Genomic DNA, 25841 nt, shown 5'->3' with positions numbered 1-25841 from the left:
GTGCGCTGAGGCAGCAGGGGAAGAGGGACAGTGGGGGAGGGTCTGGGGGTGAGCCTCCCAGGCCAGGAACTCAGGGCCCAGGCAGGAGGGTCCCGCGGGCTGGATATGGCCTGCAGGCCGGTATGGCCTGCAGGCCGTAGTTTGCCCACCTCTGTTATAGAGGATAATTTCCTAATTCAAAAAGTGTTGCAGCCAACACAGGGAAATTGTTTCTTATACTTTATCCTAACAGATAAAGGAACTGATAACAGAACAAAAATTAAAGGGAGCTTAGATACAAGTGAGCATGCCTTGATCACTTTTATGATGTGCAAGCAGAATAAAGTCCAGACCAGTAATATATGTACTTGGTGCTTTAATGGGGCCAATTTCACAAAGCTGAAAATAATTGAACCAAATCAGCTAGGAGGAAGAATTTAACCAGAAAAATGTAAATGATCATTGGGAATCATTTAAGAACACCTTCCCATGCTCAAAAAGCCACAGTCTTACAACTGAGGAAGAAGGACATGCTGGTTTTAAAAAAAATGACCTGGGATAGAGTGGAAGTGAAGGTGGCTGTAAAATATAACAAAGGGAGGAAAGGAGAAGTTGATAATAACAAATATAAATCAGAAGTTAGGAACTGTTGAAAGTTGATAAGGAAAGCAAAGGGACACAAGGAGAAATCTATGGCCAGCAGAGTTAAGGACAATAAGGAGTTTTAAAAATATATTAGGAACAAAATGAATCCTGATAATGGTATTAGTCCTTTACTAGATGGAAATGATAGAATTATCAATTATAATGCAAAAAAGGCAGAAGTGTTTAGTAAATATTTCTGCTCTGAATTTGGGGAAAAAACATGATATAGCTTCATCATATGGTGATAACACTCTTTCCATTACAGTAGTATTGATGGAAGATGTTAGCAGAATCTACTGAAGTTAGACATTTTTATATCAGCAGGTCCACATAACTTGCATGCAAGAGTTTTAACAGAGCTGGCTGATGAGCTCTCTGGACTGTTAGTGCTGATTTTCAATAAGTCTTGGAGCACTGGGGAAATTCCAGAAGACTGTGAGAAAGCTAATATTGTGCCAATTTGTAAAAAGGGTAAATGGAAAGGCCCAGATAATTATAGGTCTGTCAGCATGACATCGATCCTAGGCAAGATAATGAAGTGGCTGATACAGGACTCTATTAATAAAGAATTAAAGGAGGATAAAGTAATTAATGCAAATTGACATGGATTTATGGAAAACAGATCCTGTCAAACTACCTTGGTATCTTTTTTTTTTAATGAGATTACAGGTTTGATTGATAAAGGTAAGAATGTTGATGTAATAGACTTCCGTAAGACGTTGGCTTTGGTACCATACAACATATTGATTAATAAACTGGAAGGATATAAAATTAACATAGCACACTTTAAATGGATTAAGAACTGGCTAACTGATATCTAAGGCTGGGAATTTAAAGGGTGTCTAAGGGAGTCACATCTCCCAACTTTGCAAGTGGCTAAAGCGGGACAGAGTAAAAACCATCAATACAGTAATTATGCTTCTGAGGAAGGGTTGGTATAATGCCTATAACAGTAACACATTCAAAATAATGAAAGCAATATTTTTCATCTGTCTCCATCACTGACAAACATCTCAGCCCCCAACCCTACCACCCCCTAACATCCCCCATTCCTCCGCACAGCCTCCACAACTCACCCCACCACCCCCAACATCCCCCATTCCCCCACAACTCACCCCACAGCCCCCAACACCCCCCATTCCCCCACAACACCCCCATTTCTTCTCACAGCCCCCAACAACCCCCATTTCCCCAAAGCCCCCAACATCCCCCATTCCTCCCAGTCCCCACAACTCACCCCACAGCCCCTAACACCCTCCATTCCCTCACAGCCCCCACAATTCACCCCACCACCACCCAACCTCCCCCATTCCTTCCAGAGCTCCTGCAACTCACCCCATAGCCTCCAACCCCTCACCCTGTAGCCCCTCACTCACTGCCAGCCCCTCACTCACTGCCCTGGGATCTTCCTCCCCCTCCCCACCCCACGGCTCAGTGCTCTGCTCCATCCTGGGTCAGGGCGGCTCCTCCCGATCCCTGCCACCCAGTGGCTCCACTTGCTCCCATCACCTGCCCCACATGGAGGGGCTGCCATGCCAAATCTCAGTGAGTGGCATTGTGATCTGACCCATGGGGTCGCAGCACCACTCAGGATTGGACCATCACACCACCTCCCACCCAATCTGGCCGTCGCAGGCCCCCTGAAAATTGGGCCCTGTGCAAGTGTGCTGAGTGCGGATTGGTTAATCCAGGCCAGAGTGCAGGAAATGTTCTACTTCAGCTGGGACAGAGGGGCTGGGGGAGTCCCGAGACATCCGGAACTGTTGGGAGGTTGGGGGGTAAGTACCCAACACCCACTGAATTTCTTTGGACACCTCATCTTTCCTCTACCACAGAATGGCTCCCAAAAGCTCTAGACATGGACGGTGAACCCCACAATCACAGCACAACACATAGGCAAACCACAGGCAAAGGAAGCATGGAAATGGAGCTGATCCCAATACACCTTTCAAAAAATAACCCACCTGACAGGAGTCTCTTTCTTGGGCTCCAAATGGCTCAGGAGACAGCCCTGGTTTCTGCAACCAGCTTGATCATTTGTGAGGATTCCCCAGGAAGATGACAACACCATTTTTTCATGTTCTCGATGTACATATATCTTCCTACTGTATTCTCCACCGCATGCATCTGATGAAGTGGGTTTTAGCCCACAAAAGCTTATGCCCAGATAAATTTGTTAGTCTCTGAAGTGCCACAAGTCCTCCTGTTCTTTTTGCTGATACAGACTAACATGGCTATCACTCTGAAACCTGTCACCAGACGGTAACCGTTTGCAAACAGGTCACACTGAGTAGCCCTCATTTAGATTGCTGTCGTACGATTGGTCGCCCAGCTTACGTGATATTGCACCTGCTTCCTCAATTCTGTTTGAAACAGGAGAACAGCAACAACAACAAAAAATGAACTTTTGGGACAAATTTGGGAAACTTTCCGGATCTGAACTAAATTCAGTATGTTGATTCACAAAACTACATGCTCCATTTATCACAGGCTAGTCTTGTCTCTATTCTCCTCTTGTAACATGCTCAGCACTGTAATATCATAGCTCCCTCCAGTCGTGCCGAAAGCGACGTGACTAGAAACCAGAATAGAAAGTAACATCCTGGGTGATATGATGAGAAAGCAACGAAAGGACAAACACCTGCGTCTGGATCAGCACCACGTGTAAGCTGGGGCTTCAGATCTAGGCAGCAGGCTGAACTGGGGGTGGGGCAGGAGGGGGGGTGTCAGGTTTGGATGTGATGGTGCACTGGAAGCTGACCATGAGGCCGCAACCCAGCAGGACACCAACCTCCCATTAGCCACGTGGGGCAGTGGACGTTGTGAGAGGTCAGGCAGTGGGAGAGTTCGTTGCATGGAAGCTGGATTTTATTTCAGAGGTTTCGTTTGAAAATTGACCATTTCTAAAATGAAATGTTGGAGTTGAAACAGCAGCCTGGTATTCATTCGGTCATTATGACTTTCAGACTGGAAAGTTCCACGTCATTGTAGTGTACAGCTTCCACATGCTCAAGGGTTAATTAATTGGGGTTAACTAATTGGAAGGACGCTGGGTAAAGTTAATGATAAAGACAAACAAATGTACACTCTAAAATAAAGAGGTGCCATGAGTAAACTACCTGACAGGCCTCAGGTAGCTAAGGACGGGGGTTGCTAGCCAGCCTTTGAAATTGAAATGGGATCATTCCATTCTGTTCCATCCATTTTTTGTCCTTATCCAAATAGAGTCAGATCCAGATGCTCCCAGTCTGCAGGAACCATAAGCCTGTACATTGCATGCAGTAGCTGAGCCACAGAGAGGGCAAATTTGTTAAAAAGGAGGGGGGGAAAGCTGTGCCCTTAGAGGGACTAAAGAGTAGCAAAAGGAGCACTGGAAATGTTATTGGCCAAGGCAACACAATGGAGGGTGTGCTGAGGCACAGAGCGGTCTGCTGTGACTTTGGGCCAGATAAAGCTGGTGGTTGCTGTGGCTGGTTTTCAGTTGGCCTCTGGCTCTACACAGGGGGAGGGAGGAGTGATCTGCAGATTCGTAAAGGTCGGATTTTTTTCACATTTTAGTTGCTCCACATTTTACACATTATGCCATTGGGCATATAAATGTTTAACCCATGATGTCTGGTTCTGTTTGCACTGTGAAATCATCATTACATTGGTTTCAGAGTAGCAGCCATGTTAGTCTGTATTCGCAAAAAGAAAAGGAGTACTTGTGGCACCTTAGAGACTAACCAATTTATTTGAGCATAAGCTTTCGTGAGCTACAGCTCACTTCATCAGATTGCAATGCCATGAAAGCGTAGCAGATGTTAAAGTGATTGCAGAGAGGGCTGTTGTCCTGTGCCTCCTAAATGAGGCCAGACATCTTCCATTTGGATCTTTGCATCCTTTGGCTTGTCACGGGGCCTCTCCTTCCCACACCCCCTGCAGCATACAAGCGAGAGAAGGGGGGAGCATGTAAATTAACTGGAGAAGAACTGCGAGGTTTGGCCGAGTGACTTCTGATGTCACAAGCAATGACACGGCTTAAGAATGACCTGAACTATTGACCTGGCCCTGATTATAATCACAACAACCGCATACAAGAAACATTAATAGATTGGCTTGGTTACAATTAGACTATTGGGAATTATTCACCTGAAAGTGGCCTTTTTAAAAAAAAATTTTTTTCATTATATTTTTATTGAAATTTTTGTGTAAAAACATTCTCTACGTGGTTTTTGACGTCTTGTTTATTGAAAGCCACATTTTTCCTGTAAACAACATTATTTGAATAATCAGAGGGATAGCTGTGTTAGTTTGTATCCACAAAAACAGTGGCACCTTAAAGACCAACAGATTTATTTGGGCATAAGCTTTCGTGGGTAAAAAGCCCCACTTCTTCAGATGCATGGAGTGAAAATTGCAGATACAGGCATAAACATCTGATAATTAATATGATATTTATGCCTGTATCTGCAATTTTCACTCCATACATCTGAAGAAGTGGGGGGTTTTACCCACGAAAGCTTATGCCCAAATAAATCTGCTGGTCTTTAAGGTGCCACCGGACTCCACGTTGTTTGCGTTATTTCAATAAATATTTTATTTTAAAAAATTCACTACAACTTTTGAAAAAACAAAAACCAGCTTGGTTTCCTACCCAGTGGAATGGAAATAAATGTGAAATTTCAACATTTTTCATTACAAATGTTGTTTTCCAACCAGCTTTAATCACAGCCCATTTTCTTGAAAGGAAACTTATGGCTTGTGCCAGCAATGACTGTGGTTCTGCCCCTGCAAAGACTTATGCATGTGCGTAACTTTACACTCCACAAACCATTGGAGTTTTGTCACCAACTTCAGTGGGGCAGGACTTCACCCAATGGGTTGTCGTATTGAAATCAATGGGACTATCACACAGCGTAAAATTAACTATGTTCATAGATCTTTGTAGGATCCTGGCCTGGCGGTTCATGACAGATGGTGAATTTTTGCCTCTTTAGGGACTGTTAAAAATCACAAAAATAAGTCTTAAAGGGCCCTTTTTATTTAATTTTTACTCAGAAACTAATTAACAGATTTACTTGAGTAGCCTTAGAAAATGTAGTCTTTACTCTCCGATTATGTGCTGTGAATTTGGGGGAAATACACTGTATTTGTTGCACAAAATAAAGACATTTATCTCCTGCTTTAAGTGCAAATCTCATTTCAACCTTAACTATGGAGCTACTTATGGTGACTCCAGAATATATAAAAATATCAAGAGCACTTCATAACTGCAACTCTATTACAGTCATTCATCTCTCCAGAATACAAAGTCTTATCGTATTTTTAAATCCGCAAACGTTACGGCTGTTAGCAGCTAAATATAAATATTGAAATGTGCAGTAAACAGGAACTGGGATTTCTTTGCACATATTTATGAGCAGCTACCCTGGGGTTAAGCCGTGTTTGAAGTACGGTCACAGGCATATTATATTCTTTGATCAAGTTCTCAAGCTTTCAAGTTAATGCCTCTATCCCCTTTGGTTAGAGTAGCTCATAAAATATTCATAGGGGCATCTTGTAACTAGAAAGATGGAATCCTGGCTGGGGAACGTTATTGACAATCAGTGTTGCTCTCTGTGTAGGAAGCCAGCACAGAGCAATCTAATGGCGCGTTCATTGAACGCCCAATGCAACATGTGCGACGAGCAGCAAGGCAGGCCACAAAAGCAGAGACGTTCATCTCAGCCTCAGATCCTGAACTAGGGCTCATTCCTGGTGCTGAGCAGTCCCTTCTCTGCATGGCTAACAACAAGCTAAAACTGCCTGCTTTGGTTCCGCCTGTGCCCCTCGAGAGGAGCTGGCAAATGAGCAAACTACCTGAAGGAGTCTGTCTAGCCTGGGGGTCCCAGATCATGTGCTAGCCAGGCCTATTTGCTGGCAGTCTGTTCATTCAGCTCAGATGGATGATTACCAGACTAACAGTCACAGCTGGCTAGTCACTTGTGTGATTGTCCATCATTCCCTCTCTTGATGTCTAATTGGTTGCCTTGTCTCTGCTCCCTGGCGCCTGCCCCTCCCTTCTCCTTCTCCACAGCTTCTGCCCCCTTTCCTCTCCCACCTTCTATCCCCCATATCTCGATCCCCAGCTCCTGCCCCTGGATCAGATTATTCCATGACAATGTGATCACTGCCCCTTTCAAACCAGCACCCCATCCTGCCCTGCAGTGTGTGCAATGCTAACTGGACAGCCAGAAAAACCTACACCTCACTTCTTGTAAGATGAGAAAATTGTTCTTCATGCACAGATGCAAATTAATTGTGGAATAATTAGTGGCAGCAAAACTGCCTCTCCCTCCCATCTTCACACACGCAGCCAGGTGCCCAGGCCCAGCTCTGCTCCTAGAGCCACGCAGCAGATCCCCAGGCCAGTGTCCTGTTTTCTGAGCGGAAGCTGTGCCTGGGCAGGAGCACCCTGTGCACGGGCTGGTCTGACAGTTGGAGTGGGCCCTTCCATTTCCACTGGGGCTTTCTGCAGAGGCAGCGGCCTCCTTGCGAGCCAGCCACGGCAAGCCTGCTGGGAGACGTGTCTTGGGCTCCTTCCAGCTGCACTGCTGACTCTGCAAAGGAGTTGCTGTGAGGGAAGGGGTGAGCAGCTGCTCAGGGTGTGGGGAAGGCAGGGCAGGCAGAATATCCATGGGGATCAGAATAGGCCCTTGTGCAGAGCGCAGCCCAAGGGACAAAGGGTAGTAGGCCAGATCCTGCACAGAGCTATGTGCCTGCAAAGAGGCTTCTGCACCTCCAGCCCACCTGCCCTTCCTGGGAGCAAAGGGAGCTCAGCACTTGCAGATCAGGGCCTGTAATCAGCTCCTGGACTTTGGACAGTCTGCATAGTCCTCTGCGCCGTAAAAGGCAGGAAGCAGCAAGCGGCCGCTGCACATCTGCCCCAGCCACTGGAGTTCTCTCTCTTTGCTGCTGCAGGGAAAACAGACATGGCCTGGTAAGACCCTCCCCTTACTTACTGGGTGGCGCTGGTTTGGAGCACGGCCACCACTGGGTTGGTGAATGGGTTCTTGTATTGGCCACGGGGAACAGCAGGTGTGATGTCTCTCTAGCACACAGGGCTGGGCAGCGCGTTGGGCTCTGGGGCTGGGGCGCCTCGGACCCATTAGCCATAATTCCCTCATGGCCATAGAAGCCCCAGCCCCAAGCACTCAGAAATCACAAGCCAGACCCCCAAAATCAGATTTATTTCTTAATGATGAAATCAGGGGGTTGGAGTTTCCTGCTTGTTGACGCAGCCCTCTCCGCCCCAGTGTAAGTGATGGTCACAGCATCGCCAGTCCCCCCTGCGCACCACAAGATGCGATCTCGGCCCCTTGCCTGAGATTGACTGACAGCCCGTGGGGTACAGCCCTGTGGATGGTGTCAGGGTGTCCCTGAGTCCAGCTGTGCCTTCCCTTAGCCCCACACCTGCCCAGCAGCCAGCCCAGGCACTCCCAGCCCCACATTAATTCGGTGCCTTTCCCCCCAGCACCACTTGACTTAAGCCAGGGCCTCCCAGCCCCACATCTGCCTTGCCTCTAGCCCTGCTTAGAGCCAGGTTCCACAACAAGGTGGTACCGGGCCTGGGTGACAGCAGTCTTCACACAAGCCTACCCCATGAACCCTGCAACCAGCCCCTATCTTGCAGGAGCTCCCACAGGATGATGAGAATGGGCCCTTCTGGTCCTAACCTCTCTGGGTCTGTGATGCCAGACCCATGCTGGGACAGGGAAGTTGCTCCTTCAGGGGGCTTGGCTCTTCTGTGAGGGGAGGGGGTTCAGCCCAGGGAGCCAAGACCACTCACACCAGACTCCATGCTGCCATGCACCTGACCTTCCCACCCGGGAGGGGGGGTCCTCAGTCTGTGGAGGGGAGATAGGATGAGCTGATGCTGACAGCTGAGCAGCAATTAGTTACTGGCCGCTATCTGACACTGCTGGTGCCTGGTATCCTGGAGACTGACAGTCTATTGCTGTGTCACCAGCCCTGCCCCTGGGGACTCGGTCCCATGCAGCATCTGGGGCCAGGCTCAGTGGGAATGTGCCTCCCTGTCCCCCCACACCCAGCCAGGGACAGCACGGCCCGCCTGCCCTGATGACGCATGTACAGGCAGGTGCCCTGGTGGAAATTGGAGAGGGACCCTGACCTGGGGGTACTTTGCTGCTTGGGCCCATCTCCCTAATAGTAGTGAGGGTCATTAGCATCTGGCCAGATGTGTCCCCAAATCTGCAAGGCAACCAATGGCAAGTGCTATTTGCCATCCAATATCCCTGTCTGGCAGGCTATGCAGCCATTGGCAGGGCCCTGCAGCCATTCCTTCAGCAGACAGGAGCTGCGTACCTAAGCCATGGGCATGCCTCCACCCTTACCCAGCCAGCTGCTTTAGCACTTTGATCGGGTGACTGGCGTCCCATTGCTTCTGCAGTTACAAAGGGCAGTGTGAGCCCACACGCAGCCACGCCCATGGCAAAGGCTCCCCCTCCCCTCTTTCAGGGAGAAAGCTCTCATTAGGAACACTGCCACCTCCCACGGCACGGAGCTTAGCTCAGGGCCGGACTCTCCCTCTGCCAAGCTGCTGGAAGACCTAGCGCCTTAGTGTGAGCGCTTGCCAGCCATGTGGTTAGTGGTATTGCATAGGGCAGCCAGCCTCCGCCCTGCACCTCTGACCCCACCTCCCTGGGGGCAGCAGCCACAATTTTACACTGTTGTACCTTCACGTGCCACTGCTAAGCTCCTGCCATACGGGGTAGGGTTCATCCACTTCTAGTAACAGTGGGCGGTGTACGTGTGAGGGGACATCACAGTTAACTTAGGCCAGCCCGCCAATCTCTCTTGCCCTGTCAGTTCCATTGGGAACGGGACTGTACTCTGATCGGACTGCGTTAGGGGACTTCCGTTCCGCACCAACGTAAGGCTTTAAACAGACACGGGCCTGGGCCATGCTGTCACATGGTGAACAGCCGACTCCACCTTGCACTCTCCAGCCCTGGAAGGCAAGGCTCTCGAGGTTACTACTCACAAAAAACCTACGTGTAAAGAATTAAGGCTGCAAAGCCAGGTTGTGAAAAGCTAGGAGATGCCAGAATGAAGGCTGCCTTTCTTTATGCAACCTTAATTCTGCCTCCTCATGCATATTCATTATGAGACAGTCTTTAATGACATGATCAGACATTTTTCTACAGCATTCCTGACATTCTGCCCCAGGGTGCGCCCCCTAATCTTCTGTCCCTGGGTTGTCCTCCTAAACAGCTCCCCCATGGTGCTCTCCACAAACTGCTCCCCCAGGGTGGAGACCCCATGTCTGAGCAGTTCTCAGTCTATGGGGAGGAGGGGGGCCTGGCTATATGCTTTTTTAGCTAGCGTGACACAAAAGTGGACTGACACACCAGGACAGTTTTCCCAAAGGGCCCATTTCAGAGGAATAGCAACTCACCACCAACTACTTACTCGAGTTATGTCAAAGTTATTTAGAGTCAATCTTCCCTTCCAGACCACACACACAAAGGGTCAGCCCTGGTTTAAAATGGAAACTCAGTACAACCTTCACTGTAGAGTTGCTCATATAGCAAACTGTGAGTGAGAGGCCGTCTCCCCAGACACATGGAGAGTTGGATATTACTGGTGTCAGCCATCCTGGGGAACTCTGCTAGAAACAGCGATAGCCCTAGAACTTTTGAACCTGTTTAGTGGAAGCCAATGGAGCAGACAGACAGATACAGCACCAATGGATTTGTTTTGCCAAAATTAACCTTCCCCTTCCAGGAATCCTTCCAGGCTCCTCATTGGCATTGGCTTGGCTGTTCTTCTGCGAGTCGACAGCACACCCCAGGTAGGTCTGCACGAAACTCCTCTCAGTTCGGTCTGTTGCGCACCGTGATCACAGCCCCATCATGTGCTTGCAGTAGGCTAGGGCACCACTTTGCAGGAACTTCCCTTCAAGCCCACACAATAGCTCAGGAGGATCTGCAATTCCTTCTCCATCCTGCTGACTCAGGGTAACGTAGCGGATATAGTAACATCTGCTGTGCCAAACCCTAGTAGGATCCTGGACTGATACATCCCCTGGTTCACGTGAGAAGGCAACCTTGGTTATCCCTGACTGCCCCACAGCCAATGCTGGTAGCTGCAGTGCATTTGTTGTTCAGCTCAAACATTTCTGCTGAAGCATGTTGTGCAAGCAGTGCACTAATGAATGCTTTATTCTCTCCTTAACACCTCTGTCACTCTGAATTACCAAGCATGTGTGAGCGTGCGGAGAGTCACAGGGCCCCTGCCTGCACTGTCTTGCAGAGCAGGGCTCAAGGCAGCCGTTAGAAGCAGAACGACCTTAGCTCTTACTCTCATAGACGGTCAGGCCAGAAGGGACCATCATGATCATCTTCTCTGACCTCCTGCACATTGCAGGGCAGAGAACCTCACCCACCCACTCCTGTAGTAGGCTCCTAACCTCTGGCTGAGTTACTGAAGTCTTGATTTAAAGGCAACATTTACTCTCGTGCAAACCAGCAAGTGACCCATGCTGCAGAGGAAGGTGAAAACCCTGCAGGGTCTCTGCCAATCTAACTTGGGGGAAATTCCTTCCCCGTGCTAAATATGGTGATCAGTTAGACCCTGAGCATGTGGGCAAAACCCCTCTGGCTGACTTCACTTGTAAGTTTACCAGCTCTGCTCCAGAGCATCAAAGCAGCTATGAGCCTCACTCCCCAGAGGGCCAGCTGCTTGGGTTCTTTTGAGGAAACGAAGGGGAGTCCCAGGTGCAAATTATGGCTCTAGATCTGGATTCCAAGTGCGGCAGAGTTCAGCCTTTGGTTCGGTTCAGAATAGACACGAGGAAAGGGTGCCCACCTTTTCAAAATGCAAAAATGGGACACATACAGGAGCTCCACCCACCTCCATGGCCCCACCCCACTCTTCCCCCTGATGCCCCACCCACAGCCAGGCCACAGCTGGGCAGTGGTAAGAGGAGCCCAGGCTACTGTGGGGAGCCCTGGATCCTCCACCTGCCCTGGAGTGCCCAAGAGGAGTCCCTGCCCCCCAGGGCTCACTGCCCAGGACAGATGGAGGATCCACAGCTCCCCATAGCCACCTAAGCTCCCTGGGGAGCAGAGACTAGGGAATTCCCCAAGCCAGGGAAGGTGGGTGGGATGGCTGCTGGATAACAGCCCACTGGTTGCTGCTTTTCCTGGTCCTTGCCTCTTGCTCACCCACTGAATGTATGCGCAACACACCTTCCCCACTCCCTTCACTAACATTCAATGGGCCAGATTCTCATTTACACTGAAGCCCCTTTCCTGGGCCTTACAGTGCATGTAAAGGTGACATACACCTACTGAAAGGCCCCATTACACAGCCAGAGCAGTGTAAGGGGCCTCAGTGCAAATGAGAATCATGCCTCCTGTGTTACTTGAGCCATCAGTGAACTTGGCCCAGAGAGACACTGACCTTGGACCCTGTGTAGTAGCAAGCACCCCTTCTGGTTGGGTGTGTCTGTCATCTTTAAACAGTCCCAGCTCTGGTATCAGACCTTACCCCCAGGGCTTCCTCCCTGGAGGAAATGGTTTCACCCTCTCTGGCCCCTTCTGGATCCAGTTCAGATCCCCTCCTGGGGATTTTTTTCTGTCTAATTATAAGACACTTCCCCAGTGGCCCATGGGGTCCCAGCCCAGGGGCCCTAAGAATAGCAGCAACATGCCACCATGTCCTTTTAACAAACAGCTCTCAGTTTCCTGGGCCACTTCCCCACAGCCCAAGCCTTCATCAATGCTTCTCCCTTACCTCAGGGCTCTTATATGTTCAGGCCCAGCATCTAGCCAGGAGATCTTCTTCCTCACTCCCCCAGTCCCTGCCAGCACTGAGCTGTCCCTGATACTACAGTTCCCTTTGACCAGCCAGGAATACCACCTACACTCCACTAGCTCCAGCAAAGAACTACCTGTGCTGTGCTGTGCACTGCACTGCACTGCACTGCAGCTCCTTTTTATATGGCCCTCTTGGGCCCTGATTGGCTGCTTCCCCTACAGCCACTCTAGGCTGCCTGGAAGACTCCTCTACTCCTCCTTTTCTTGGATGGGTATGGCAGGATCCTAAGGCCTCCAGCAGGGGTCCTCTGGGCCTAGTCCACCCCATCACACCCTTACTTACAAATTAAACAAAAATATTCCTCCTCATTCTTATACCAGTATCAAAGTTGGTTAGAAACTGGTTTCCAGTGTGACATTACAGTCCCCATGTCACAAATGGCATTGTTTGTTAGCCGGATGGCTGAGTCCTCCAATATGAGGTGCAGAGATAGCCGTGGTAGCTGAAAATGTGGTTCTGAAATGCAACACAGTGCGAGTCTGCTCGACAACAGGCTGCACTAACCCTGCCCCATCAAATGGCCAAACTCCTACCAGTGTAACTGTGTGGTGTAGAGCAAAATCATGACAGTCTCACAGACATGGAGCCCAGTAATAATGGGTCATGTTTCTACAATGAGAGATAGTGAAATCGTGCCCATACACATGAGCCTGTCTCCAAGACACCAGAATATTCAGGGCAAGCATCTCCTCGCCACTCACAGAGGCAACAGCAGCTCAGCAAAGCAGTGAGGTGGGCTGATTAAGGAAAACAAAACCAACAGCATCAGTCAAGCACTAGAATTAACACCACCATTTCTAAGCCCATTAGGTGCCTGTTCTTTAAGGTTTTAGGAGTGCACAGAATCAAGTCCATCCATTATCTGGGACACGGTACCACTTAGGTTTTATGCACTCCCCACACAGTCTGCACTACAGAAAACTCCTGGCTTTGCAGCCAGGGGTTCAATGGGCAGAGAGAAGACCACAAAGGGAGACCAAAAGACACAGGAATTTTCCCTGTGTAGGGTGAACCTGAGTTCCCTAGCAAGCCAGGAATGCAAGGATTTCCTAGTGGAATCATAAAAATCTAGGGCTGGAAAGGACCTCAAGAGGTCACCTAGTCCACTCCTGTATGCTGAGGCAGGATTAAGTATACCTAGACTATTCTAGACAGTAAGAGAGCGCTTCCCATCTCCCTTAAGAGCTTTCCATCTCCCACCAAACCCCTGAAAGTTATTTGCACAGCACAGTGGTGTTTATGAGTGAGACATTGAGCCACGATAGGCTCTCAAGGCAAGAGGAAACGCATTCAGCAGACACAGATTTTTGGAGCGGTGTCCTCTGCGGTCAGTCGTTACCTACCATGAGATCCCATGTGGGTTGGCCAGTCCTTGCAGTTCTGCCCAGAAATGTCCCTCTTGGGTCCTACTGAACTCTGGCCCCAGGTGGCAGTGCTGGGCGAAGAGATCAAAGGGTTGGAGTTCATCATGCTAGAACAATGGTGGAGTCATTCCTTTGCTGGATCAGGGCCTTGAACTTTACTTTTGCTTCATTTCTTTTCCCACAAAAGCTCAGCTGCCGATGAGCTGAGAGACGAGAAAGTCGTCTCATTGGCCAGTGAAAATAACGACACCAAAAATAATGCAACTCTCTGGAGGGGACACATCTCCCTGAGGCCAAGCAGGAGAGGAACCTCTGCAGATGAGATCAAGGGGAAAATTTTCAAAAGCACCTAACTGACTTAGGAACCTCAAGTCCTGTTTTTCAAAAGGCACTTTAGAGTTAGAGTGTCATAGCAAGTCATATGTGTGCACTTAGGCACGTTTGGAAATTGTACCCCAGCTACTTTACTTCCTTATTGAAACGAGGAGAAAGAAAACTCTTCCCGATGACTTCTCCTGCTGAGGAAGAGACTGCCCATCAGGAGGGGGATTCATCACGGGGTTGAGTTTTAATCAGCCTTGCAAATGGCCAGCTATTTTGGCTCTCAGCAACAAGTGCTTCAAAAGCAGGTTCCTCCCATCCAAAATGAGTGCCCATTCCAGGAGAATGGGAGGCCGGATGAGGGCTAACTACTGTACAGCTGGAGGTTTGGCTCAGATGCGTGTCCAAAGGTTTGTGATGCCCAGTGCCACCCAAACCTCCCGGCTCCGGGCCCTTTAGTAATCACCTCCACCCCATTCCCCATGCTGCGGCCCTACTGCTGAGCCCAGTTTCCCACAGCAAGTGTTCTGCAGGCCCCGCTAGCTGGTAAGTTAAAGGGGAAGAGTATGCACTTGGAGCAGGAGCAGTCAGGAGCCTGCAGAGCTGCCATGCCCCACGAAAGGAGGTGGGTGGTGTGGGATAGGGTGGCTGCCCATTGGAGGGCGCAGAGAGAAGGGAGCTCTATGGAGGGGTCATGGGGTTCAGAGGGTTTGTTGGGATAATGAGTCATGGGGACAGGGGACGGGAATCTGGGGGAGGAGTGCAGAGAGATGGTGAGTGCAGCCAATGCACTGGGACCCTCCCGCTTCATGCGCCGCAGTCCAGGGAAGATGCAGGGGAACCGCTAGCTCCTCACCTCGACTCACCCCAGCAGCAGGCAGCGGGAGCAGGGCAATTCACCACTAACGTGGAGCGACTGCAGGCTCTGCGGCCAGGCTGCGAGCAGGGTAATGTGCCAGTTGCCTGCCGTCCCTCTACTTAATACCAGCGCTCATCACAGGCTGCTCACGGGGCCCCGTGGGGCCTGGCTCTGCCCTAGCACATGCCCGTCTGAACCCTAGAGGAGCCCCCGCCTTATTCAGCTCATCATTCCCCTCAGCATGGACAGATGCAGCTGCTGCCTGGCCCCAGCCTTCGTAGCAGCCCACACAGTCTCTCCTCTCACTCACACAGCACAGCTGAGGCAAAGTACCTGGGGTCTGTGCCCATGGACAAGCATAGGATGCTGGCTTGGTTCATAAGATTTGCTTTGCTACGAGGATGAATGTCCTGGTGCGCCAGGCCAGCGCCAAGGCCAGCTGGAGAGTCCCCACTTCCACTACGGGGCCTGGCCTGAGCCTTGCTAGCGACTGTGGTGTTGGCAGGACCTGGCCAAGGCCTTGCTCTGACCCGATGAAAGTCCTGCACAAGTTTGAAATGATGGTCACTGCAGGCTGCGTCGCCCTGGCCTGCATGCAGCAAAGGCAGATCCTTCCAGATCGGAGCTGAAGGAGTCCTGGCTCCCCAGCCCAAGAGGCAGAGTGGGTACTGGCTGAGCTGTGAGAAGACAGCGTTTCTCTTCTGCGAGCCCTAGGGCTGCTGGCATGAGGGCACGCTGCTGGCCTGAGACAAAGCATCACTCTCTGCCCATTGGCAGGGATGGGGTGGGCAGGCATGCCAGTTACCTCTGCTGTGCTGGTGCACTGGGACCCCCCAACCCGTCTGGTCCTTATACAGTGGTGCATATTCCATTGTCCTGACTCCCTAACATAAAATAACCCAACATACCCGGTGTCACAGTTATTCCATGTTCTCCTGGTCCCCCACCCTCCTGGCCCACAACAAGATCCAGCAGTTCCCCTCTGCCACACAAGGCCCCTCTGGATAGCTCCCCACTGGGAATATGGCTGTCTCCACCACCTGAACTACCTGTGGCAGAGAGCCCTGGTGCTGCACTGCTGTAATGCCAGGGCAGGTCTGGGTGCACGGGCTGAACGCCAGGCTGGGAGGTGAGGAAGGTGCGTTTCGTTCCAGGATCTGTCGCGGGCTGAATGTACAACCTTGAACGGGTCCCACCGCCTCTCTGTGCATTGGTCACCCCCGCAGTGCAACAGGGATGGTGCGGGTACAGCTGCTGACCCACCTAGGACTGGATTATTTCACAGCGAAGCCCAAAATTGCTGGCCAGGGCAGGGGAGGCGGGAGGGGTTCGCTTCTCTTGTCTCTGTGCCCACTGGAGGCCGTTAACTGTCCAGTGAAGGGGGAAGGTCCCCTGCTGCTGACTTGCTCTTTGGTTCCAGGTTCTGAAAAAAGGCAAAGAAATGGAGGGTTCCTTGGAACAGGACATTAAGAAGCAAATGTAAGATGGTTATTGTTAATATTATCATCATTGACACTGTGACTGATATGGCAATTTCTTGCAATAGCCTTGAAAAACCTTACCTAATTAAGTTTAAGCATCTCTTAGGTCCATTGTGTTAAATGCAAAGGTTACATTTTATTGTGGGTCGGGATTTAATGTAACCCTCTTTGTAGGGGGTGATGGGATATGACCACTGGGAAATGTTATGAACTGCAGAGAACTGTACTGAACAATGGGCCAGACGTGAATGGACTTTTGGGGTAGACAGTGTTGCGTGGATTGCCTGAGAAAGTGAATGCAATTCCCCACCTCTGGTGATGCAAAAATCCAGGCTTTGGAAGCTGCACCCAGAGAAGGGATGGCTGGCTCTGCAAGCTGCAGAAGTGTCCAGAACCTAGGGAGGCAGGAAGGTGCTCAGGGCCCAGCAGGAGGAGCTGTGGAGGCCTGGGAACTGTGCAGCCTGGAAAAACCCCAGTCAGGAGGGAGCATGCTCTGCTACAATGAATAAGAAATTCTGCATTTTCTTTTTTGAATGAATATCTATTTGACATATTCTTCATGGATTCAGAGATCATATGATTATCTAGCCTGACCTCCTACATTACAGAGATCAGAGAACCTCACCCAGTGATTCTTGTAGTGGAGGGAATTCTTGGGTAATCCCAGATTTTCCTCAATCAGACAAAAATGAGTGAGGCCAAGCTTGCCATGGGGGGTTAATGACTGCTTTCCATTTGGCCATATCCTGCCTGTTCATTAATTGTGGAAGATCTGGGGTTAGTTAGGGTTGTTTAGAGCATGACAAAGTTTTTTCATTGAAAAGTAACGTTGCCAAAAAAATGGCTTTTATCAAAAATGATAAAACCGGGTATGTCATGGCAAAAATATCACTTTCAATCAAATTTCCCTTTTTTTTTTTTCTGAAAAACCAAATATTTTTCAGTAGCATTTTTTACTGAAAATGGTTTTAGAAAAGAAAAAAAACGAAAACCAAAAGTGTTTTTGTTTTCCAAAAAAAACCACAATAAAATTTGCAGGAAATTTTAATAGAATGATATTGATTTTGGGGGGGTTGTCAGAGGCTTGTTTTCCAAAATTTGGCATACTTTTTAATAGCGATCCCTGGAAGAGCAGAAAACCCTGGGTTCTGATTGGCTGAAAACAGTCATGTGATATCAATAAATCACAACTATTTACCCCTTCACAGGGGCATAGCAGTGTATTGAGTCTTGGGACAATATTAATTAATTAGATCATATATGCAAATAACTGTCTCCTAATTGGCTTCTGTGCCAAAATAAATATATGCAGACGCTCCCCGGGTTATGCAAGACCCTACTTACACAAATTCACACTTACAGAAAAAGTTCCATAAGCCAGAAATAGGATTTTCGAGTTGTGGAAATGTTTGCATAATGTATGGGTATACGTTTCCGACTTATGCAAAATTCGAGTTATGCAAGGCTTTCTGGAATGGAACGATTGCATAAGTCGGGGGGTGGGGTCTGTATCTGTGTGTTTCACTCCCTCTCTGTATTTGCCAGGCAGGTAGGAAAAGATCTAAATCCTGTTACTTGCACGTGCTGTCTGATGCAAGCACAAAATTAGAGGTGGGGTAGAGGCCTCTTTAAAGGGGTGCCCTTCAGAAATCAGTATATATGTAACAACAGAGATATTGGGCCAAATTCACCAAAGGCCTAAACAGACACAAGTCCCCTTGTCCACTGAGCCATTGGTTCCATATCAGTCATTGTTAAGATTTATGATAGTCTAGTGAATTTCATCTCATTATTTGCCTCCGGGTCAGTCACGATGTTTGCATCCTCACAGGTGGCTAACACTTGTAATTTTATTATGTGGAAAAAAGAGTTTGTTTATTTTTGCCTGTGGCATTTTTGTTCTTCACAAGCATCACAGGAACAATCAGCTTGAATGAACATGCTGGTGTATCTGGTACTGGCCCAAAATTAATCCTCTGGTCATCATTTTGCCTTTTGAATTCTCTCCTGGTTATAATTAAGCTGGTTGAGTCGTGAAAATCCTAGTTCATGAATTTATGAATCCAAATCACAAGTCTCTGCTACTCCCAAGCATTATTCATGTTTATTTGTTCTTTAGTTGCAAGAATTCAGATGACACTGGGTTTCCATGGAAATGTTTCTGAATCCTGAAATAGTCACCAATTGTAGCAGTAACAGTTATTTGGCCTAACACTCCTTATTGGCTACTCTTTATTCTCCTGTTTAATAGGTTTCAGTAGCCAGTCAAGGAGCAGGAACAATGCCATGTGACTTAGGTACCCAATCACATATTATGAATAAAAATATATTATTGAATGAATTCCGTGAAAATTACCAACCAAGCGATGCAGCAAATAGCATATTAGGCCAATGCTACAATCCGTGACTATGCAAACAAAACAGAGTAAATTCTGGTGCATCTAATATTGTTCACAATGAATAATGCACCCAGCTTTACTCCTGTCCAGTCACAGGGTGAGGGAGTATCACACAGCCAGTAGGAGCTGGAACATGTTCCTAACAGGGCAGCACTGCTCTGGTCATGTATGTGGGGACTCACCAGTGTGTAGAGGTCTTGGGAAGGAACCAGGCCTCTTCTAGGGGGATATTTGGTGAAACGTTCCTGCAAGAAGATGTTTGAAATGCTAATGAGGCAAATTACTCCATGTATGTGGTTAGGGATTTCCTGGCTGAAACTGGGGAGGGGGAGGAGGGGTTACAAAACTCTGGGAGTCAGGAGACTTGGCTTCTATTGTGAGCTCTGCCACTGATGCATTGGGTGACCTTGGGCAAGTCACTTCCCCTCTCTGTGCCCCAGTTTCCCCAGTTGTACAATGAGGCTGACCTCCTTTGTAAAGCACAACTGGAAAGGGCTATATAAGACCGAGCTATTATTATTAATATTTCTTTTTTTCAGTATTCTGGGCATAAAAGCTATTGAGCCACCCGAGAATGAAGAACAAACGGCGGATATTGATCCTGGAATGAGGCTGTTATCTAGTGACGCAAAAGGCAGAAGAGGTAAGCAAGCTGAGGGATGACACTCCTTCTTCCGCTGGCGTCCTCAGCATGCCCAGAAATCTAACGCTCCCCCGCCTCCTCCATTTGCAGCACCCAGGAGCGCTGGAGACCCGCCAGCCCCGCTGGGTGCCAAGTCTGCAGCGGTACCAGAGGAAGACCAAGACCAGATATACCACCCCCCGGATGCTGTTCTGGAAGAGGAAGGCCCCATGCAGACAGTGGCACCGTATGCTGAAGCCATCAGTGGCCCAGAAGAAGACAGAGACCATCTCTACCATGGCTAGGGGAGGAGATTTGATCCCGTCTACCCACCAGTAATAAAGGAAGAGGGGATTGTGCTGAGCGTCCCCTCTACCCAGTCTCCTTGGCTATATGTTCCCTTGGCTCTTTCCTTCCCAGGATGAGGGCATGTACCAGCCCCTCTCCTCCTGCCTGTCCTATCAGACCCTGTGTCTTGGCTAATAAGAGGGCTCTGGCTTCAGGCTGTGTCAGGCTCTACTCTGAGCTATCACAGTTGGTGGCAGTTGCTAGGACCAGCGGGTGGTGCGGGAAGATGGTTGGCTGGCTGAGGTCTCTTGGCAGGACAAGCATCATTATGAAATCTGCCCTTCCCTGAGTGTCATGGCTGTGAAGTTTCAGGCACCCCCAGTGATCCAGCTGTGACCCCAGCATGGGGCTAAGAGAGGCCTTTGCTGTAGCACTGCCCTAGGCAGGGAGCTGCTTCTGGAGAGCAGCTTGTTGCTGTTATTCGTTTGTGCCGAACTGTGTCTACATGCTGATTCGGGGCAGCTGAAAGCTTGGAACTGCAGCAGTCCTGGAATCAGTGTGCACTCCCAGCAAGCTGGCAGCCCCTGGGAGCAGAATGCCCCCCTCTCTGCCTCCCCCAGACTTGGGGATTCCGGGACATGTCTACACTACAATTAGACACCAGGGCTGGCCTGTACCAGCTGACTTGGGCTCATAGGCTGCTGGGACCCTGCGAGGTGGGGGGTCCCTAAACCCGGGCTGCAGCCGGAGCCCAAACAGCTGCACTGCAATGAAACAGCCCCGCAGCCTGAGGCAGCTGGCATGCACCAGCCGAGTGGGTCTAATTGCAGCATAGACATATCCTTAGTGACACCAAGCTCAGCTGGAAGGCCTTAGCTCGTGCTTAATAAATAAGCCTCCTCCAGCTGGAGGGTGGGGCAAAGGGGGCCACTGTCTTTGCAGCATGGGACCTCATCACCCACTGGTGCACCCACTCACAGGGCAGGGAGTGGTGGGAAAAGGAAGGGCATTTGTGTGAATGCAGGCACAGCTGCTAGAGCCAGCCCAGCTCCATTCGCTTCAGCCAGAGGGGAATCCAGGAAGGAAGGCAGGCACAGGGAACCGTGGCCATGTCTACGCTGCAGGGGGAGCGAGCCTGGTTACAGAGGCTTGAGCTAGTTCTTCTTGAGCTAGCAGCTAAAAATAGCAGCTTGGACTTTGTGGCTCAGGCAGCTTCTTGGGCTCTCAAGCCCACCCTGTCCCCTGGGTCTGAGCTCAGGTAACTTGCCCAGGTCTACACCAGAGCCACAAGGGCCACATGGCTATTTTTGGTGCACTGGCTTAGGCCCAGCTAGCAAGAACCTGTGTGCCCAGGCTGGGAGGTTCCCGCCGTTGCAGTGCAGATGCACCCCGTGTGTCCCTGAAAGAATCATTGCCCTGCAAACCACAGGGACACATTCCACCCCACCCCCACCCATGCTTCCCACCCACACTGGGCATTCCACACCCAGCCCTCCCACACACCGTGCACCCCACACCGAGTCCCACTCCATCTCCCACCCATCCCTCCTCCCCACTGTGCACCCCCCACAGACTCCTTCCCTCCATTCTGTGTGTCCTACATCCACCCCTTCCCCCACACTGTGTGCCCCTTTACACAGTGCACCCCTCACATTCACCCTCCCCCCCTTGCCGTGGGTTACCTAGGGAGGTTGTGGAATCTCCATCCTTACAGGTTTTTAAGGCCCGGCTTGACAAAGCCCTGGCTGGGATGATTTAGTTGGGGATTGGTCCTGCTTTGAGCAGGGGGTTGGACTAGATGACCTCCTGAGGTCTCTTCCAACCCTGATATTCTATGATTCTAACTCTCCCACACCCTCTAGCCCTCTCCTCAGGGCACTGGGACCTCTAGTCAAGTCACATGACACCCCGTGAGCCAAAGGGCCATCAAGAACCAATGGGACTCTTTTCAGTGCTGGCTCTTACTGGCCCAATGGCCCCGTCCTGCTGGGTTATGGCGTGTGGGTCCTGCTGGCACCAAGGGGTTCGGCAGGGTGGGTTTGGGATGAACAGATCCCCTTCACCCCAGGGCTCCTCAAGGTTGAGTCCAAACAGAATGGGCCTGGTCCAACTGATGCTTTGGGGGAAAGTTTCTTCCTTTGCCCTCTGATCCTGCTTTGCTGCTCACTCACCCCAGAGTGAGGGGGCCAGGCCCCATAATGGGCTGCCACGGGGCTGATAGCAGGTTGGGGCCCCTAAGATTTTCTACAAGCCTTTGTGTAGGGGCATGAGGGTTGGGTTAGTGCCTTTGGCTCCCTGGGATCCTGTGCTTCTAAACCCACTGCATGTGTTAATGGAGAGAAACACACACACACACACACATGGGGTTCGGTCCATCTGGGTTTACAATTGCTCTGCCTAGATCCAGCTGAACGAATACCCAGTAAGAGCCTCTGAGACCGTGGCCAAGCACCAGATCCAGGGCTGGGACAATGTTGGCGACAAACAACCCATAACGAGTCAATGCTGGACAGAGCCATTTCTCACCCAAACGCCCCATGCAATGCAGGGGGGAGTTGGGATGGGGCTTTGCATTGACATATTCATAGCGGTTCTGACTGCCATGGCTATACAAAGGATCAGGGTCTCAAAGTCAGCTGCTTGAACCAATCACTTGCTTCACAAGAAATTCTGGCAACGATTTATTACAGTAAAGACTCTGTGTGTGTGAGATGTAGTGAAGACAGTGACAGTGTGGGATGAAAACTGAAAAATATTATCTTGTTTTTTCACTGCTAATGATATTACAGGTAAGACGAGAGCTATTATATCCAGCAGCGTAGAGGCCGAGACTTAGTTTAATGAGAAATCTGTTAGCCCCTGAAAAGCCTGGAGCTAAAACTTTTGATGAGCTCGTATATCTGCTTCAGCCCAACCCCCAGCAATTTAGCAGAACAATTTTAGTTCAACTATCATTGGAGGAAATCCAGGGAGACAGTAGGAGAATACGTGGCAGAACCGAGGAAGCGCGCTCAAGGTTGTGATTATGGTGCGACTCTGACACAAATGGTAAGAGACAAATTAATTTGCAGCATTAATGATGAAATGCAAAGGAGATTGCAGTCTGAACCACAGTTAGCATTTGAAACAGCTCTGAAATTGGCCCAGTCTATGGAGTCTGCAAATAAAAAATGTACAGGATTTACAAACCCAAGCTACAAGAGCTGGGGGAGCTGGAAATAGCATGCAGGAAAGGCATGGTACTATGTACAAAATTGCAAGGCAGCCTGGGAAACAGATCCAATCAGCTAGCAGAGAGTGTTGTCATTGTGGAGGCAAACACACCCTAATGGCTTTCAGATTTAAACACGAAACATGTCACATTTGCAGATTGACTGAGCACATTCGAAGAGTGTGTCGAAACAACCCAAGAAAGCGGAATCCCAAAACCACAATAAAAAACAGCCTCATAGCCATGGTACCTTCCATATACCGAAGGAGGAAAGTAGTGAAAAAGAAGAGGAAGTAGCTTATACTACCTATAGCAAATGGAATGGAAGCAAATGGAAAAAATGGAAGCAAATATTCCTAAAGCATTCATATTGGGTTGATTGTAAATGAAAAAAAATGTAGAATTGGAACTCGACACGGGATGCAGTATGACTATAGTATTATAACTCCAAGTATAACTCCTTGCAACAAAGCCCGTTGCCAATTGTGCCCACATATCTATTCAGGGGACACCATCACAGGGCCTAATAACATCAGCCACACTATCAGAGGCTCGTTCACCTGCACATCCACCAATGTGATATATGCCATCATGTGCCAGCAATGCCCCTCTGCCATGTACATTGGTCAAACTGGACAGTCTCTACGTAAAAGAATAAATGGACACAAATCAGATGTCAAGAATTATAACATTCATAAACCAGTCGGAGAACACTTCAATCTCTCTGGTCACGCAATCACAGACATGAAGGTCGCTATCTTAAAACAAAAAAACTTCAAATCCAGACTCCAGCGAGAAACTGCTGAATTGGAATTCATTTGCAAATTGGATACTATTAATTTAGGCTTAAATAGAGACTGGGAGTGGCTAAGTCATTATGCAAGGTAGCCTGTTTCCTCTTGTTTTTTCCTACCCCCCCCCCCCCAGATGTTCTGGTTTAACTTGGATTTAAACTTGAAGAGTGGTCAGTTTGGATGAGCTATTACCAGCAGGAGAGTGAGTTTGTGTGTGTATGGGGGTGGGGGGGATGTGAGAAAACCTGGATTTGTGCAGGAAATAGCCCAACTTGATTGTCATGCACATTGTGTAAAGAGTTGTCACTTTGGATGGGCTAGCACCAGCAGGAGAGTGAATTTGTGTGGGGGGGTGGAGGGTGAGAAAACCTGGATTTGTGCTGGAAATGGCCCACCTGATGATCACTTTAGATAAGCTATTACCAGCAGGACAGTGGGGTGGGAGGAGGTATTGTTTCATATTCTCTGTGTATATATAAAGTCTGCTGCAGTTTCCACGATATGCATCTGATGAAGTGAGCTGTAGCTCACGAAAGCTTATGCTCTAATAAATTGGTTAGTCTCTAAGGTGCCACAAGTACTCCTTTTCTTTTTGCGAATACAGACTAGCACGGCTGTTACTCCGAAACCTGTCAGTATGACTATTGTGAACCAAAAAGCATATGAGACATTGTGGAAAGACAGTGAACCACCATCATTGCAGACATGTAGGATAAAATTAAATATCTACACTAGAGAAGTAGTAAAGATGCTGGGAGCCACCAAGGTGAAGCTGAGCCACCAGAACCAAGAAAGGTATCTACCTTTGCTCGTGGTTGCAGGCATTAGCCCTAACTTGCTTAGTAAAGGATGGTTGGCTGACTGAACTGGAGAGAGAAAGTGCATCACTTGAAATCCGAAGATGATCTAGCTCTGGAAACTGTTTTAAATACCTATAGGAAGTATTTAAAGATGATTGAAACTGTGCCGTTTGTTGAATGGACTGTGCCAGTAGTACCAGTGTTGAAGCCACATGGCTCCATATGCCTATCCTGGGACTGTAAGTTAACTGTACTTAGAGTCTCACAGTTAGAACAATAACCAGTTCCAAAAACTGAGGATCTGTTTGCAGTTTGAGCAGGAGGGCAACTGTTCACAAAATTAGATATGAGCTGTGCCTACCAACAGATCACCCTGGAAGAAGAGTCCAAGCAGTACGTCTGTGTAAATCCTCACAAAGGACTGTTGAAATATAATTGGTTACCTTTTGATGTGTCCTCAGTCCCTGCTGGTTTCTAAAGAACCATGGATAGATTGACCAGGGAGTTTCACATGTGGCAGTATATCTGGATGATATACTAATCACAGCTACCACAGACACAGAACACTTACAACGTCTAGCAGATGTGCTCAGTAGACTAAAGGAAGCAGGTGTGTGCCTAAAAAGGGGTAAGTGTTCCCTCCTGGCACATGAAGTGATATTTGTGGGTTATAAAGTGGATGCCCAGGGGCTACACCCAGTCAGAGATTAAGTGAAAGCAATTTGGGATGCCCCAGCACCTACAAATATTTCAGAGCTGAAGGCTTACTGAACTACTACAGGAAGTTTTTGCCAAACTTATCAAAACTTCTAATGCCTCCTGTAACCTTCTGGCACCCACCTCTTGCAGGTGACCCTTCTAGTCATGTGTGTCTGCAGTCTTTAAACCAGTCCCAGCCCTGGTATCAAGCCATACCCCAAAGGCTTCCTCTTGGGAGGCAATGGTTTCACCCTCTCTGGTCTTTTCTGGCCCCAGCTCAGCCATTAAGTAGTTCTGAACCCCTTCTGGAGACCATCACTTATCACTCTCCAATTGTAGGCCACTTCCCCACCCACTACTCCAGGTCCCAGCCCAGTGACCCTAAGAATAGCAGTCACATGTCACTGCGTCTCTTTAACTAAACTGCTTTCAGTTCTCTGGGCCACTTCAACACAGCCCCAATCTTCACCAAAGCTTCATCCTGACCTCAGGGCTCTTCTATGTTCAGGCCCAG

The 25841-nt window shown here is 49.1% G+C and overlaps 1 protein-coding gene across 1 annotated transcript; it reads left to right on the top strand.

Moving 5' to 3' along the window:
* The first annotated feature begins 7473 nt into the window (after positions 1 to 7473).
* Positions 7474 to 19925, top strand: PRAP1 (proline rich acidic protein 1). Its single transcript, XM_073353103.1, has 5 exons — positions 7474 to 7585; positions 10393 to 10459; positions 16454 to 16512; positions 19453 to 19556; positions 19647 to 19925. Exons 1-5 carry the CDS (start codon positions 7578 to 7580, stop codon positions 19838 to 19840), a joined length of 432 nt encoding a protein of 143 aa, XP_073209204.1. The 5' UTR covers positions 7474 to 7577; the 3' UTR covers positions 19841 to 19925.
* Positions 19926 to 25841: the final 5916 nt, after the last annotated feature.

The sequence above is a fragment of the Lepidochelys kempii genome, chromosome 7, assembly GCF_965140265.1.
Source record: "Lepidochelys kempii isolate rLepKem1 chromosome 7, rLepKem1.hap2, whole genome shotgun sequence".
Taxonomy (NCBI): domain Eukaryota; kingdom Metazoa; phylum Chordata; order Testudines; family Cheloniidae; genus Lepidochelys; species Lepidochelys kempii.
This window is presented reverse-complemented; position numbering and strand designations above follow the sequence as displayed.